This window comes from Lepidochelys kempii, chromosome 9 (assembly GCF_965140285.1).
Source record: "Lepidochelys kempii isolate rLepKem1 chromosome 9, rLepKem1.hap1, whole genome shotgun sequence".
NCBI classification, from domain to species: Eukaryota; Metazoa; Chordata; order Testudines; family Cheloniidae; genus Lepidochelys; species Lepidochelys kempii.
In genome coordinates, this window is record NC_136388.1 from 58124786 (window position 1) to 58138186 (window position 13401).

At 50.5% G+C, this 13401-nt stretch overlaps 1 protein-coding gene across 3 annotated transcripts in view; it reads right to left on the reverse strand.

Annotated features, from left to right (window-relative positions):
• F8 (coagulation factor VIII) overlaps positions 1-13401 on the reverse strand; it is a 77221-nt gene that overhangs the window by 4041 nt on the left and 59779 nt on the right. For 2 of the 3 annotated variants that reach the window (XM_073360566.2, XM_073360565.2), the window contains 6 exons: positions 12138-12209; positions 11067-11152; positions 7095-7250; positions 6139-6283; positions 5009-5157; positions 3738-3914 (listed from right to left, as the gene is read on the reverse strand). In XM_073360566.2, coding sequence (XP_073216667.2) covers positions 3738-3914; positions 5009-5157; positions 6139-6283; positions 7095-7250; positions 11067-11152; positions 12138-12209 — 785 coding nt within the window. Of the gene's footprint in view, positions 1-3737; positions 3915-5008; positions 5158-6138; positions 6284-7094; positions 7251-11066; positions 11153-11603; positions 12097-12137; positions 12210-13401 lie in introns of those variants that run through there. The other variant, XM_073360567.2, reaches the window with a different exon arrangement.

A 13401-nucleotide genomic window follows, 5' to 3' on the forward strand; every position in this document is an offset into this window, starting at 1 on the left:
AGGAAACAATACCTTAGAGCTGGGTGAAATTTTTTGGACAAAACTCTCTCATCTCAAAACTCATACATTTGTGTCAAATTCTCTGAATTGTTCTGCTCAAGAAAAAAATGGAAAAAAATGGAAAATAGATATTTTGATTCAAAATGACTTTTTGTTTCAAATTTTGCTTCAATTTTATTTTTAAAGGGTTAGAAAATCTTTGGAACAAATGGAAAAGTTTTGGTTTGGGCAAGGTATTTTCAAATGGGGAAAAATATGCCCAGCCCTGCAACAAGGCTATCCTCCCTTTGCCTCCAGCAGCACTGTGCTATGCTATCCACATGCAGGAACCACCCCAGGCACTCCTAGCGAGTGCAACTCAGGAAACGTTTGTTTGCCAAGTGGGACTGCTGCACCTCTCCTTTGCTAGTGCCCTGAGAAGACAGTTTTGTTTCAATGGTAGAGCAGATGCATTACCGTAGTCCCATAGCACCCTGCAGCACACTCAGGCTATGTCTGCCCTTTAAAGCACCATAGTGCATCAGTGTAGACAGCACCTTCACTGACGGGAGGGGCTCTCCAATCACTGCAGTAAATCCACCTCCCTGAGAGGCTGTAGCTAGGTCGACGGAAGAATTCATCCATTGACTTAGGCCTGGTCTACAGTACAGAGTTAGGTCGACACACACAAGGCAGCTTGACCTAACTCTAAGCGTCTATACTAAAATTTTGCTCCCATTGTTGTAACTGCCCCATTACACTGAGTCCGTGAAAGGCGTAGAGTCAATGTTGATGTAGTAGGTTGACGCAGGTCAGTGTGGAGCTTACATTGACTGTTACTGGCTTTCAGAAGCCATCCCACAATGCCCCACACTGACAGTACAATTGGTACAACCGCTCCTGGGGAGGACATGCACCGCAAACACAAGGAACAAAAGTGATTTAATTACTGTGCAATGACTTGGTACATAACTAAGGCTTGGTCTACACTACATCAGAGGTGCAAGTAAGCCAGTACGCCCCGGTACAGCCTACTGGCAAGAGCTGGTGCACCGTACCGGGGTGCATCGGCTTCCCCAGGCGCAATTTAAAGGGCCTGCAGCTCTCAGCAGCGGCTGCAGCCCCTGGGCCTTTAAATTGCTGCCAGAGCCCTGGGGTAGCGGCGGCGGGGCTGGGGCGGCGATTTAAAGGGCCCGGGGCGGTAGCAGGCTCTGGGGATGATTTAAAGGGCCCGGGGCAGTAGTGGCGGCTGGAGCCCTGTTCCCCGGAGCCCTGCTGCCGGAGCCCTGGGGAAGCGGTGGTGGGGCTCTGGGGACGATTTAAAGGGCCCAGGGCTCAGTCGCCGCTACCGCCCCGGGCCCTTTAAACCGTTGCCAGAGCCCCCGGCTGCCGCTATTACCCCGGCGGGGGGAGGGGAGGGGGAAGCAGGCACTTACTGGTACAGGGTGGCCCGGGGCTGGCTCTGACCCCCCAGTCCCGCCCCTTCCGCCTGAGGCCCTGCTCCTTCCAGGGGCCAGAGCCAGCCCGAGCCCCGTACCAGTAAGTCCCTAGACTTACTTTCACCCCTGCACTACATACTTACTTCAGTATAACTACGTGAAAAATACACCCGCCCTGAGCGATGTAGTTCTACCAACCTCTGTAGACAGTGCTATGTCAAAGGGAGAGCTTCTCCTGCCGACACAGTGACCACCTTTCACGGAGGTGGAGTTATTAAGCTGACAGGAGAGCTCTCTCCCATCAGCTTAGAACATCTTCACCAGACAGGCTGGAGCTGCGCCAATGTAAATTTGTAATGTAGACCTGCTCTTAGGTCGACATAAATTTGTAGTGTAGACAAGCCTTAGCGCTGTCTACAAAGGGACTTTTAGATTGGTTTAACTGGTCACTCAAGGATTTTTCACACCCCTGAGCAACGTTTGACTAATTTTCTAGTGTAGACCAGCCCTTACCCTGGAATAGGGGTTCACAGCTGGCTGAGGGGGGCTGAAAGCTACTGATGGCTCTGACTAATGAGTCTGATCCAAAGCAAATACAGACCCTGGTAAAGCCAATGGTTGTGCCAAGCGCTCTTTTTTAGGCTCAATGGAAGGAGCAAACAACACCCTTTATGCAGCAGAGACAATGGAGGGCTTGCCCAAAGTACTTGGCAGTTCAGTGGGCTGAGTACAAACTCAGGGGCTAGGAGACTGGTTTGGAAGCCTGTGTGTGTTAGCGGAAGAAAGCCAGCAGGATGACTGGAGAAGCTGTGAGTGTGATCCTGAGAGGAAGCTGAGCTCACTGGAGGATAAGAACCCAGCTGTCCAGTATTAAACCAGGCAGTCCTACTTTTCTAGGGTATGTCCCACTTCTGCACAGAAAAAAATGGACATGGTTTAGTTTGGATGTGGGACGCCCTTCTGAAAAGCAGTGTGCTCTTAACAATGGCCTGTCCCCCGCTACCCCATGCAGCATGACCTTGTCTGCACTGTGCGTCCAAGGTCCGACCAGTGCGGGTAGGGTCACACTGGCAGGGGCAGGGTCACGCCATTCCCAGAAGTACTGGAATGTCCAGTATTCAGGAATGAGTGAGTGGCCCCCTACTGGAGGGGCAGACCTGGGAATTTTACAGCCAAGAAACTGCCTGCTGTTGTTTCTTTCTACCTTTTGAGAGAACGAGGACTGTGTGTGTGTTCTTGGTAGATAAACAGGATTGCACCAAGAACAGACCTGACTCCTAGCACCAACTTCTCATCCTAGCAGAAAAAACCCTGCAAGGCCCCAAACACTGACTAATTCCTCCATCCAAAGAGACACCATCACAACCCTGGCAGCACATCACTGCCAAGTGGTCCTTGAGTTGCCCATGACAAAAGCCCCAGGAGTTGCTGTTGGTTAAATAAAGGATACAGAGGGGTTGCAAGCCCCTCTCCAAGTGTGAGCCAGCAGGGCCATCCTTAGGATTTATGGGGCTCTGTGCAGTATTATTAAACTGGTGCCCTATGCCCGATGGCAGCTCGGGCTTGCATGTATATTTTAGAAAAGGTGGTCTTTTGAAGGATTTATTAAAAAAATTATATGCCTGAAGATCCAAGCATTTAAAGCTAAAGATGAATACCAGATTGTGCATCTAAAAATATGTGCGAGGATTTTTTAGAGATGTGATTTTATAATCTTCAGCAACACACTAATGAAATATTTTTAAAGCAAATTTTAAACTAAGATCCTGTAGTTCTGAGTAAATATTACAGTAATGCACAACTGTTTTTGTCAGTAAAATTCAGAAACTGACAGTATATACCTGGGGTTTGGCAAATGCCTGTTAAATTGCTTCATTACCACTTGAATGGCTCTTTAACAGATTCAGTGTTGTCCTAATAGGTCTGGAAGGCTTTTCATAGAATCATAGAATATCAGGGTTGGAAGGGACCTCAGGAGGTCATCTAGTCCAACCCCCTGCTCAAAGCAGGACCAATCCCCAACTAAATCATCCCAGCCAGGGCTTTGTCAAGCCTGATCTTTTTCACTTTTAAGTACTAGATCCCCTTCAGAGGAAGATTCACCAGGCTGCAGCAGCCAGCTGTGGTCGGAGCCTGCAGAAAGGGTCAGAACAGGGATAGGAAGAGGTAGCGGGTGGACACTAAGACCCAGGGGTGCCCCATATTTTTGGATGTCCTACGCAGCATAGCTGGGCATGCCTAAGGACAACCCTGAGTACCAGTGTCTGTGATCCCTTGGGCTTTCCCTGGTATCCCAGGCACCAGCCTGGATCTGTTTACCTTCTCCTCGCCATTCTGGAGAACTGGAGTCCAACGCGAGCCGTCCTGACTGCTGGAGACAGCAAACTCCTTCACGAACATTTTACTGAAGATGAATTTGGCGCCCTGGGTTACGATTCCAGTGACTCTCATGATCTTCTCAAAGTCCACCTGCAGCCACTCATTGGGGCTGTTCACCTGGGGAATGACACACCAGCCTTCATGTCCCCTTCAGAAATACCCACCAGACACAGTGCAAATGGTCCCCTCAGCTCTCAACATGTCAGAACTTTTACTTAGCCATGTCCAGTCCCTCCCACTACTCTCAGAATGTCTTCAGCGCCAGGGAGCAGACAGGCCAAAACCCTTTCTATGCCGTAACCTTGAACCAAGTTGGTAACCATCTCTGGACATGGTTGGTGCTAAAACTTCGGAACAATCTCAGCTAACCAGGTGTTGCCCTGCTAGACTGGCACATAGCATGCTCCTGGAACCAAATGAGGACACTTATTTCCTTGTGTGGGTAGGATCTCCTCACAGCATCTGTGTCACCAGGTTGGCCAGCACTCCTTCCCAGACTCTTTGCAGTAGGGAATCCCAAAATGCATTGCTTCATGTGCTCCGCTGAGGCATTGTGGGATAGCTACCCTGATTTTCCCACAGTGCCCTGATACAAACATGGCAAGGAGCATGATCGGTACAGATGCACAAACCCACTGGAGACACATGTGTGTTGCGAAAAAGGCTGCTGTGTGGACACAACTCAGCCTGGTGTGTTGTAAGCATGGCAGACAAGAGTGTCGCAGTCACAGTTTACTTGTATTGTGGATGGGGCCTTAATGTTCTACGAGGAGCTGCTGGATCCAAAGAGACTTTGAACTGAACTGGCCTCACTCTCAGAGGGGCTGAGCCCCTGCACGTCCCACTAATGTCAGTGGGAAGGAATGGTGAGTGCTCAACATTTCTGAACACCAGGCCAGGGATCACAGCTCATGTTAAGTGCACTCACTGTTCCTACTCTCATCTCTGTAGCGCATCCTCCTTGGAGAGGCCAGAACTGGAGTAGTTATGATCTGACCCACAGCCAGACCTCCTGCACCCTGCCATACAGCACCTCCTGCTCAGACTGGAGCAGCTATGATTGACCCACAGCTACTGCTCCTCTACCATTCTCCACAGGGACTCCTGTCGGGAGAGGTGGGGAGTGTGGCGAGCCAGTGCTCTGTCACTAGCTCAGTGCTCCTTTGGGCTGGGAAACCCCCATTTAAAAGTGGGGCATGCCCCATGGTTACCTTTGGCTTCCAGGCATTAGTCCTCTCCTGCAGGTTAAGTCGGGCTTGGGAGGGAGCCCAGCTGGAGAACATGTTCTCACTGTAGGAGGAGGCAGAGATCTGCTGGTTGGAGATACTTTTGTTCTCCATTCCTAAGGGCATGGAGCAGCCTGGAAGAGAGTTGAAGCAATAGAAACCAAGATGCCTTCTGGTTGCCCATTACTCCCATTTGGTGGCCTACTGGCCAACATATGGGAGGCAGCATCTGTTATCACATCAAGACCACCTGTCACAGTCCTGCTGTGCACGTACCTTACCTGGCTATATTTCAGCTTCTGCAATCCCCTGCCAGCCCAGCTCCCATGTCTCCAGAACAGTCCTGTGCATTGGACACACACCCAATACCCAAAGCAGCTCCTGCTCCCTCCAGCCTGCTCTTGCCGGGAGGGAGGGGGGTCTGTTCTCCTTGAGTCACTCAGGAGGAAATAGAACAAGGAGTACTTGTGGCACCTTAGAGGGTACTCCTTGTCCTTTTTGCTGATACAGACTAACATGGCTACCACTGAAACCTGTCAGGAGGAAATGTCCTTCACTCCCCAACGTGCCTCCACATATCCAGCCCCAGTGTGTGTGGGAGGGGGGGACTCCATCTGCTCACCTGCTCCCCCTAGACTGAAATGGCAGCTGACTAAAAACCAAAAGCAAACAGGGTTCCTTAAAACAGGTGAGGATCAGACACTCTTTCTAGGAGGGCACTCTCAGCGTGGCTAACACACCCACCCACAGCTGCAGCGTCAGCACCGAGAGCTAGCTCTGCGCTCTTCCCAGGATAGCCATAGCCATCAGCCAATAAGGAGATTTTCAAGCATCACTTACCTGCCAGATGTCACTCCCCCTTCCTGTCCCCTGCAGCTAATCTTGGTGTGTCTGGTGCCAGCCCCACCACCAACATGGTCTAACCCTGCCAGGCCCTGAGCACCCTCGTCTCTCACTGAAATCAGCGGGAGTTGAGAGTTTAGCACCTCACAGGTGCAGGCCCCTGTCCCCCTCTGCTCCAGAGTTAGATTTTAGAGGGCATGAGGAGGAGCCAGGAGCAGAGGGCCTCATGGTGGGACTTACTGTTCAGATCACGGCCTCATGGTGGGACTTACTGTTCAGATCACAGCCAATGAGTTCCATGCGCAGAGTGGTCCGAATGCTGTAGTGTGTGGGGTGGAGGCGGATATACCGGGCTATGATGGGGGGGTTGAAACGATTATCTTTCACCCCTGTTGCATCCACATTCCCAAAGAACACCTGCAGGAAGGGAACAGATGGGGCCCTGTTTCTCCAGCGCTTGCAGAAGGAAGAGGACAGAGGTCTACAAAATAATCATAGCATCATAGAATATCAGGGTTGGAAGGGACCTCAGGAGTTCATCTAGTCCAACCCCCTGCTCAAAGCAGGACCAATCCCCAACTAAATCATCCCAGCCAGGGCTTTGTCAAGTCTGTCCTTAAAAACCCCAAAGGAAGGAGATTCCAGCACCTCGCTAGGTAACATATTCCAGTGCTTCACTACCCTCCTAGTGAAAAAGTTTTTTCCTAATATCCAACCTAAACCTCCCCCACTGCAACTTGAGACCATTACCAATAATGAGTGGCAAGGAGATGGTCACTTCAGTCTGGCACTTATTAACCTTACCAGCTTCATAACACAAGAATAAGGGCTCAATGAAATAAATATGAAACACCATTCAAATGGATACTAATAAATACTATTATACACAACCCAAAATTAACCCCTGGAACTCACTGCCACATGATGTCACTGAAGAGTAGGTTTACAAATGGTCAGACACTTATATGGACAAAAACATCTGCCATGACATGAACTAGGATGCAATTACTGGAGCAATGAATCCTCATGCTTCAGGATAGAAATGTATCACCTGCTGGGATTAGGAAGATATTTACCCCCGAGACAACATTGTATAATTATATGAATTGAAAGGGGTTCTGGCCCCTGCAGAAGACAGGATGCCTGCCTTCATCACACCCTGGCCTATCAGTCAGTTCTAGAAAGATGCAGCATCCTTTTCAGATCCTATCCTCTCTCCTTTACTCACCATCTGGGAGCTGGTGGCATTCCCCTTGTATCTCTTCCACCTCTCCCCATCAAGACCATAGAAGATGATGAACTGGGAGATGTAGAGGCTGGAGAACTTTTGCCGGGCCCCCTGGGTCTTTATGCCATGAAGGATCATGGGACGCAGCAGATCCACCTACCGAGGGAATATAGAGATTCTTTTCCCATAGGATGATTGCCATTTGGTATCTACTCCCAACGATAGTGCGACTTGCGCACCGGGTTTGACTCCTCCCAGGTTTGGGGTTGGGGAGGAGCTTCCCTCCTTGATATATCTGGGGAGGGTGTTGCAGAACCCTGGCTCATTGAGCAAGGATAATTTGTCAGGACCAGGCTGAGGTATCCCACACCATCAGTGATTGCAGGGGCCACTGGGAGACCTCAGACCACCCTCTCATCATCTTCCCCTCTGCTACTCAAACCAAAACAACCTTCTGCAATGGCACTGACAGCCCCTAAGAAATGTGCCAATCTACCTCTCTCCACTCACCCTGCAGCCCCAGTGGCCCCAGTCTCTCACAGCCAGCACGAATATTAACCAGCGTTAGGAAAATCACACCCACCAGTATGGTTGAATGGACCAAAGATTACTACCGCCTTTGGGGAAAGAGGAGCCTCAAAGGGAGGGGACATGGTCTTCGGGTTTAAAAAAACAGGGTAGCGACTCATGCTCTACCAAACCTGCGAGTAACCATAGGCAAGTCACTTCAAGCCTCGGTTTCCCCATCCATACAATAGCGATAATATACAGGGTTGCTAAAAGGTTGAATGACTATTTGTGAAGCATTCTGAAATCCTTGGATGGAGCATGCTATAAGAGTATTATTATTGTGTGTGTATTGTCAGGAGATTATCACAGACACTGTGCTGGCACATTACAGTTTTATTTGCTTTGTTATAATTATCTTAACATGACAGTGACTTTTGTGGATTTACATTTCCCTTCACATTTTCACAGCATAGTTTTGGGCACTCAATGCAATTGAAAAGGGATGAATTTAACACTGGTAAAAGGAAACAGTCGATCATTAACCTTTGGAACTCATTGCCACAAGATATGATGGAGTCCAAGTGTGTAGCAGGATTGATAAAAGGATTAGACATTTATATTAATAATAAGAATACCCAAAGTTATATTAGATGGGATAAAATAGTATAAGGAATATCAACTTTGAGACTTCAGGGCACAAGTCAACCCCTAACTGATAAGGGTCAGGAAGATTCTTCCCTTATGGCTAGATTATTACAAAGCTGTCTGGTAGGGGAATTTGCATCTTCCTATGAAGCAGCTGGTACTGGTCACTGTTGGAGACAGGATACCAGGGGGGAGGGATAGCTCAGTGGTTTGCACATTAGCCTGCTAAATCCAGGATTGTGAGCTCAATCCTTGAGGGGGCCATTTAGGGACCTGGGCCAAAAATTGGGGATTAGTCTTGCTTTAAGCAGGGGGTTGGACTAGATGACCTTCTGACCCCGATATTCTATGATTCCTGTTTACCTGTGAGGGTTGATCTGGTGTTTATGTGAATCGGGGATGATTAGTGCTGACTAAAGCAAGGCTGGCTACAATACTTGTCAAGATTTTAACTATTAAAGCTGGGGGATTGCTCCTATTCTTAGGGCTAGCATCCTCACACACAGCAGTTTGAGCTGAGAATCCACTTTGAGGGTTGCAATGTTACAGTGCATTACTTAATCACTGTTATGCGTGTTACATCAATGCAGGAAAATCCACATTAAAAATAAACATGGAGGGCAGCTCATCTGTTCTGTTCATTAATAGGAAACTTCTCACCAAAAGGGAATCTGCTATTTTTCTCTCTGTGCAACATGAAATATTCTTGTTTTCTCCATCCGAGGAAGGCAGATACTACTGACTTCACCAGCCTGTGGGTGAGATGCTAGGCACAAGGTGCAGGGAGGGGGTAGGCAGGAGGAGGGGACCCTTTCTGCAGCACTGGGAGTCACATGCTATTTCTCACTCCAGCAGCAGACCCGTCTGGGGGCACTGAGGTTAGCTCCAGAGGGTGCAGAACATGCGGCACCAGACATTGAGGTCAGAATGGGGGCACAGAGTCTGGCAGGAGGGGACAAGTGGGGAAAAGGGAAACCTGAACCTGCAGGGAAAAGTGTGCGTGTGTGTGTGTGTGTGGAGGGGGTTTGGAGGGGTGCATGTGGGTGTGTATGTGTGGAGGGGGTTTGGAGGGGGTGTGTGTGTGTGTGGAGGGGGTTTGGAGGGGTGCATGTGGGTGTGTATGTGTGGAGGGGGTTTGGAGGGGGTGTGTGTGGAGGGGGTTTGGAGGGGTGTGTGTGTGTGTGTGGAGGGGGTTTGGAGGGGTGCATGTGGGTGTGTATGTGTGGAGGGAGTTTGGAGGGGGTGTGTGTGGAGGGGGTTTGGAGGGGTGTGTGTGTGTGTGTGGAGGGGGTTTGGAGGGGGTGTGTGTGGAGGGGGTTTGGAGGGGTGTATGTGTGGAGGGGGTTTGGAGGGGGTGTGTGTGGAGGGGGTTTGGAGGGGTGTGTGTGTGTGTGTGGAGGGGGTTTGGAGGGGTGCATGTGGGTGTGTGTGTGTGGAGGGGGTTTGGAGGGGGTGTGTGTGGAGGGGGTTTGGAGGGGTGCATGTGGGTGTGTGTGTGTGGAGGGGGTTTGGAGGGGGTGTGTGTGGAGGGAGTTTGGAGGGGGTGTGTGTGGAGGGGGTTTGGAGGGGTGTGTGTGTGTGTGTGGAGGGGGTTTGGAGGGGGTGTGTGTGGAGGGGGTTTGGAGGGGGTGTGTGTGGAGGGGGTTTGGAGGGGTGTGTGTGTGTGTGTGGAGGGGGTTTGGAGGGGGTGTGTGTGGAGGGGGTTTGGAGGGGTGTATGTGTGGAGGGGGTTTGGAGGGGGTGTGTGTGGAGGGGGTTTGGAGGGGTGTGTGTGTGTGTGTGGAGGGGGTTTGGAGGGGTGCATGTGGGTGTGTGTGTGTGGAGGGGGTTTGGAGGGGGTGTGTGTGGAGGGGGTTTGGAGGGGTGCATGTGGGTGTGTGTGTGTGGAGGGGGTTTGGAGGGGGTGTGTGTGGAGGGGGTTTGGAGGGGGTGTGTGTGGAGGGGGTTTGGAGGGGTGTGTGTGTGTGTGTGGAGGGGGTTTGGAGGGGTGCATGTGGGTGTGTGTGTGTGGAGGGGGTTTGGAGGGGGTGTGTGTGGAGGGGGTTTGGAGGGGTGTGTGTGTGGAGGGGGTTTGGAGGGGTGCGTGCATGTGTGTGTATGTGTGGAGGGGGTTTGGACAGATGGATGTATATGCATGTATGTAGGAGGTTTGGTGGGGTGTGTGTGGGGGGTTAGAGGGGTGCATGTGGGTGTGGGTGTGTGTAGGGGGTTTGGAGGGGTGCATGCATGTGTGTGTATGTGTGGAGGGGGCATGTGTGTGTGTGTGTGTGTGTGTGTGGAGGGGGTTTGGAGGGACGGGTGTATATCCATGTGTGGAGGGGGTTTGGAGGGCTGCGTGTGTGTGTATAGGATGTTCGGAGGGGTGCGTGCATGTGTGTGTATGTGTGGAGGGGGGTGGAAGGGGCGTTTGTGTGTATGTGTGTAGAGGTTTGGAGGGGCGTGTGTGTGTGTGTAGGGGGTTTGGAGGAGTGAGTGAGTGTGTATGTGTGTCTGTGTGTGTAGGGGGTTTGGAGGAGTGAGTGAGTGTGTATGTGTGTCTGTGTGTGTAGGGGGTTTGGAGGAGTGAGTGAGTGTGTGTGTGTGTGTGTGTGTAGGGAGTTTGGAGGGGAGTGAAACATCCCAATCTGGCAATGGCCTGAATAGCCTGAGGGCACTGTAGATGTGGTGGTGGAGAAACTGAGGGGCTTGCCCAGACTGAATTGCTCACTGCCTCTTTCTGTAGCTCATTCACAGGGCAAATGGCTGGTGCCTGCAGGCATCAGAGGCTACTATTAATTTCACTTAACAATGTCTCCTTCCTCCATAAGTGAAACCTACCTGAATCCAGGAGTTGCCGCTGTCAGTGCTCCAAGCATTGACAGACCCAGAATGATCTAACCGGGCCAGCCTAGGCGCCCATTGACCTGTGGAAGAACACAAGAGAGATGGGGAAGCCATGGCGTGAGTTCACTCACTGACATGGACAGACAGGTGTGATGACTACAGCACCAGCAGCAGAGTCAGAGCACATCCCTCAGTGGGTCTGTCTGCCTGCCCCTCACTGTTCAGACCTGGTTCACTGTCAGATGGGAAGTGCAGGTATCAGAGAGCTCTGCACTGGTAAAATCTGGGCTCAGATTAAAAAGACAGAGAAACACAGAGTCTGGGTAACCCCACTCAGGCATCCTTGTCTGACAGAGACCTACTTCTCCCGTTTACCCTCTCTTTTACAGTGGCCACCATCCTGCCAAGGGACAGGGTCTCCCCGTGTATCACATGCTGTCTGGACTGTAAGGGGCCATATCTTCTTGTGTAGAGAAACAAGCATCTTGGCCACACTTCTGCTATAACAATGGCTAAAAAATGGATTCTCACTGGACTCCTCTGGGGGCTGGAGGAGGTTGCTCTCAGCTGACAGAAGAGGTGTTCGCTGGCCACCGCAGGCAGGGAGAGCTGAACTTGAGATGAAGTACTGAATTAAACAGCAAGGATGTTTCAAGGCACCAGTCTATTGCAGACGCCTCATCTAACTGTGGTTACAATGGAATCATCCCAAGCATAGAAGGCAAGGAATAAAATCGCCAAGGCAAAGCAATGCAGCATATTGAGGCCTCTAGGAATCAAGAAAGGATTTGAAACTCAGTTGAATGGGCCCAGGGAAGAAGGCATTCTAGAGCTGGGTCCTCAGAGCCAATGGTATGGCCTTTGCCAGCCCCTGTCTGCTCCCTCCACAACTCCTTCAATACCGGGATGGTATCCGGCGGGAAGTAGGAACCACTCCATAAAAAAGGCTTTGTCTCGACTAGGAAAGTTGATTGAGTAGGTCAGGTCTTGCCAGCATGTGTTGGCTAAGCCTGATGAAAACTTGACCTTCTTCCTGGTCACAAGGCCAAAAAGTCCAGCACTCACCATACTGCCCTGAAGCTGTGATCTGAGCATCCGCAATATTCCCGGAAGCTAGGCCAAGGGGGTTCTGGCACTCTGCAACAAAGGGGAAGAGAGAGGAAAGAAGATTTATGGGCTATTTCATTTGGCCTTTGAAGCTAAGGCCTAGGTGAGCCTTCAGTCTTGGACGCTGAGTTAGGTTCCCAAGTCTGGTTTGGCACAGCAGCCAGGGAGCCCACGCAGCACTGCTTTGGAGCCTTCCCTGGGGCTGGTGGCCATTGTACTCAGGTGACATCACCTGCCATAAGGGCGCTCAGTTAGTGCTGGGCCAGCCTTTCAGAACAAACCCACAACCCAGGACAAGTGTGGGCTTGTTACCAACCCAGAGGTCAGGCCAGGCTTGCTGAAAGGTGCACCAAGTTCTGTGGGGCTTCGTGTGAACCTGGGCCAAGTTTCCAGCCACTGCTAGGCTTCGGGGGTGGGCCGTTCAAGATTTGGAGAGTAAATCATATGATACCTAGTAGTTTCAACTAGGAACCAGGCCAACTTGGCAGAGTCAGCTGAGCACCATTGAACTTCTTGATTCATTGAAACCTGGATTCCAAATTGAAACTCAGGATGTGGGGACCCATATGAACCAAGACAGACAACGGCTTGTGCCAACACTGGAGAATTCAAATGGCCAAGTTCCCCCCCACCCCATCTCAGTTCTGACCAGGTCCTGCTATCTGTGACCTACCACCCTGCGCAGCCAGGGTATTGAAAGCATCCCAGGATGGCAATATCCTTAGAGCCAATGCCACTTCGTTGTGCTACAATGTCGCCATGTGACAATGCAATGCTGCAGATCAATTGTGTTAATAGTCACTGTGCAGTGCAGATGTCAAGAGGCATCACAGTGCAGTGACATGACAAGTCTCTCCTGGAAGTTTTGACAGGTGTTGAATTTAAACATAGTGTCAGAGATCTTAAACTCGCTTTAAAGGGGAGATAGAACCATGAACCCTGATTTTTTGCTAGCACTGTAGGGACAGTCCTAAATACAGCAAGAGCTGCAAAACAAGAGAACACCTCCATCCAGCCTTAGCTGTTAGTGACCCTAACTGCTACAGCTTTCACAGGAGGACTCCAAAAGCCTGAACTCAGGTCCTGGCATATAAGTAAGGCAGGAGTTGATTTTCTAGCATTTTAAAAAATTCTTTGCAAATTTTTAAATCTGCCCCTTACAGACCCTTGTTCCTAATTTTGACCCTTGCGGGTGATATCAGCTTTTATTATTGGTTTATAA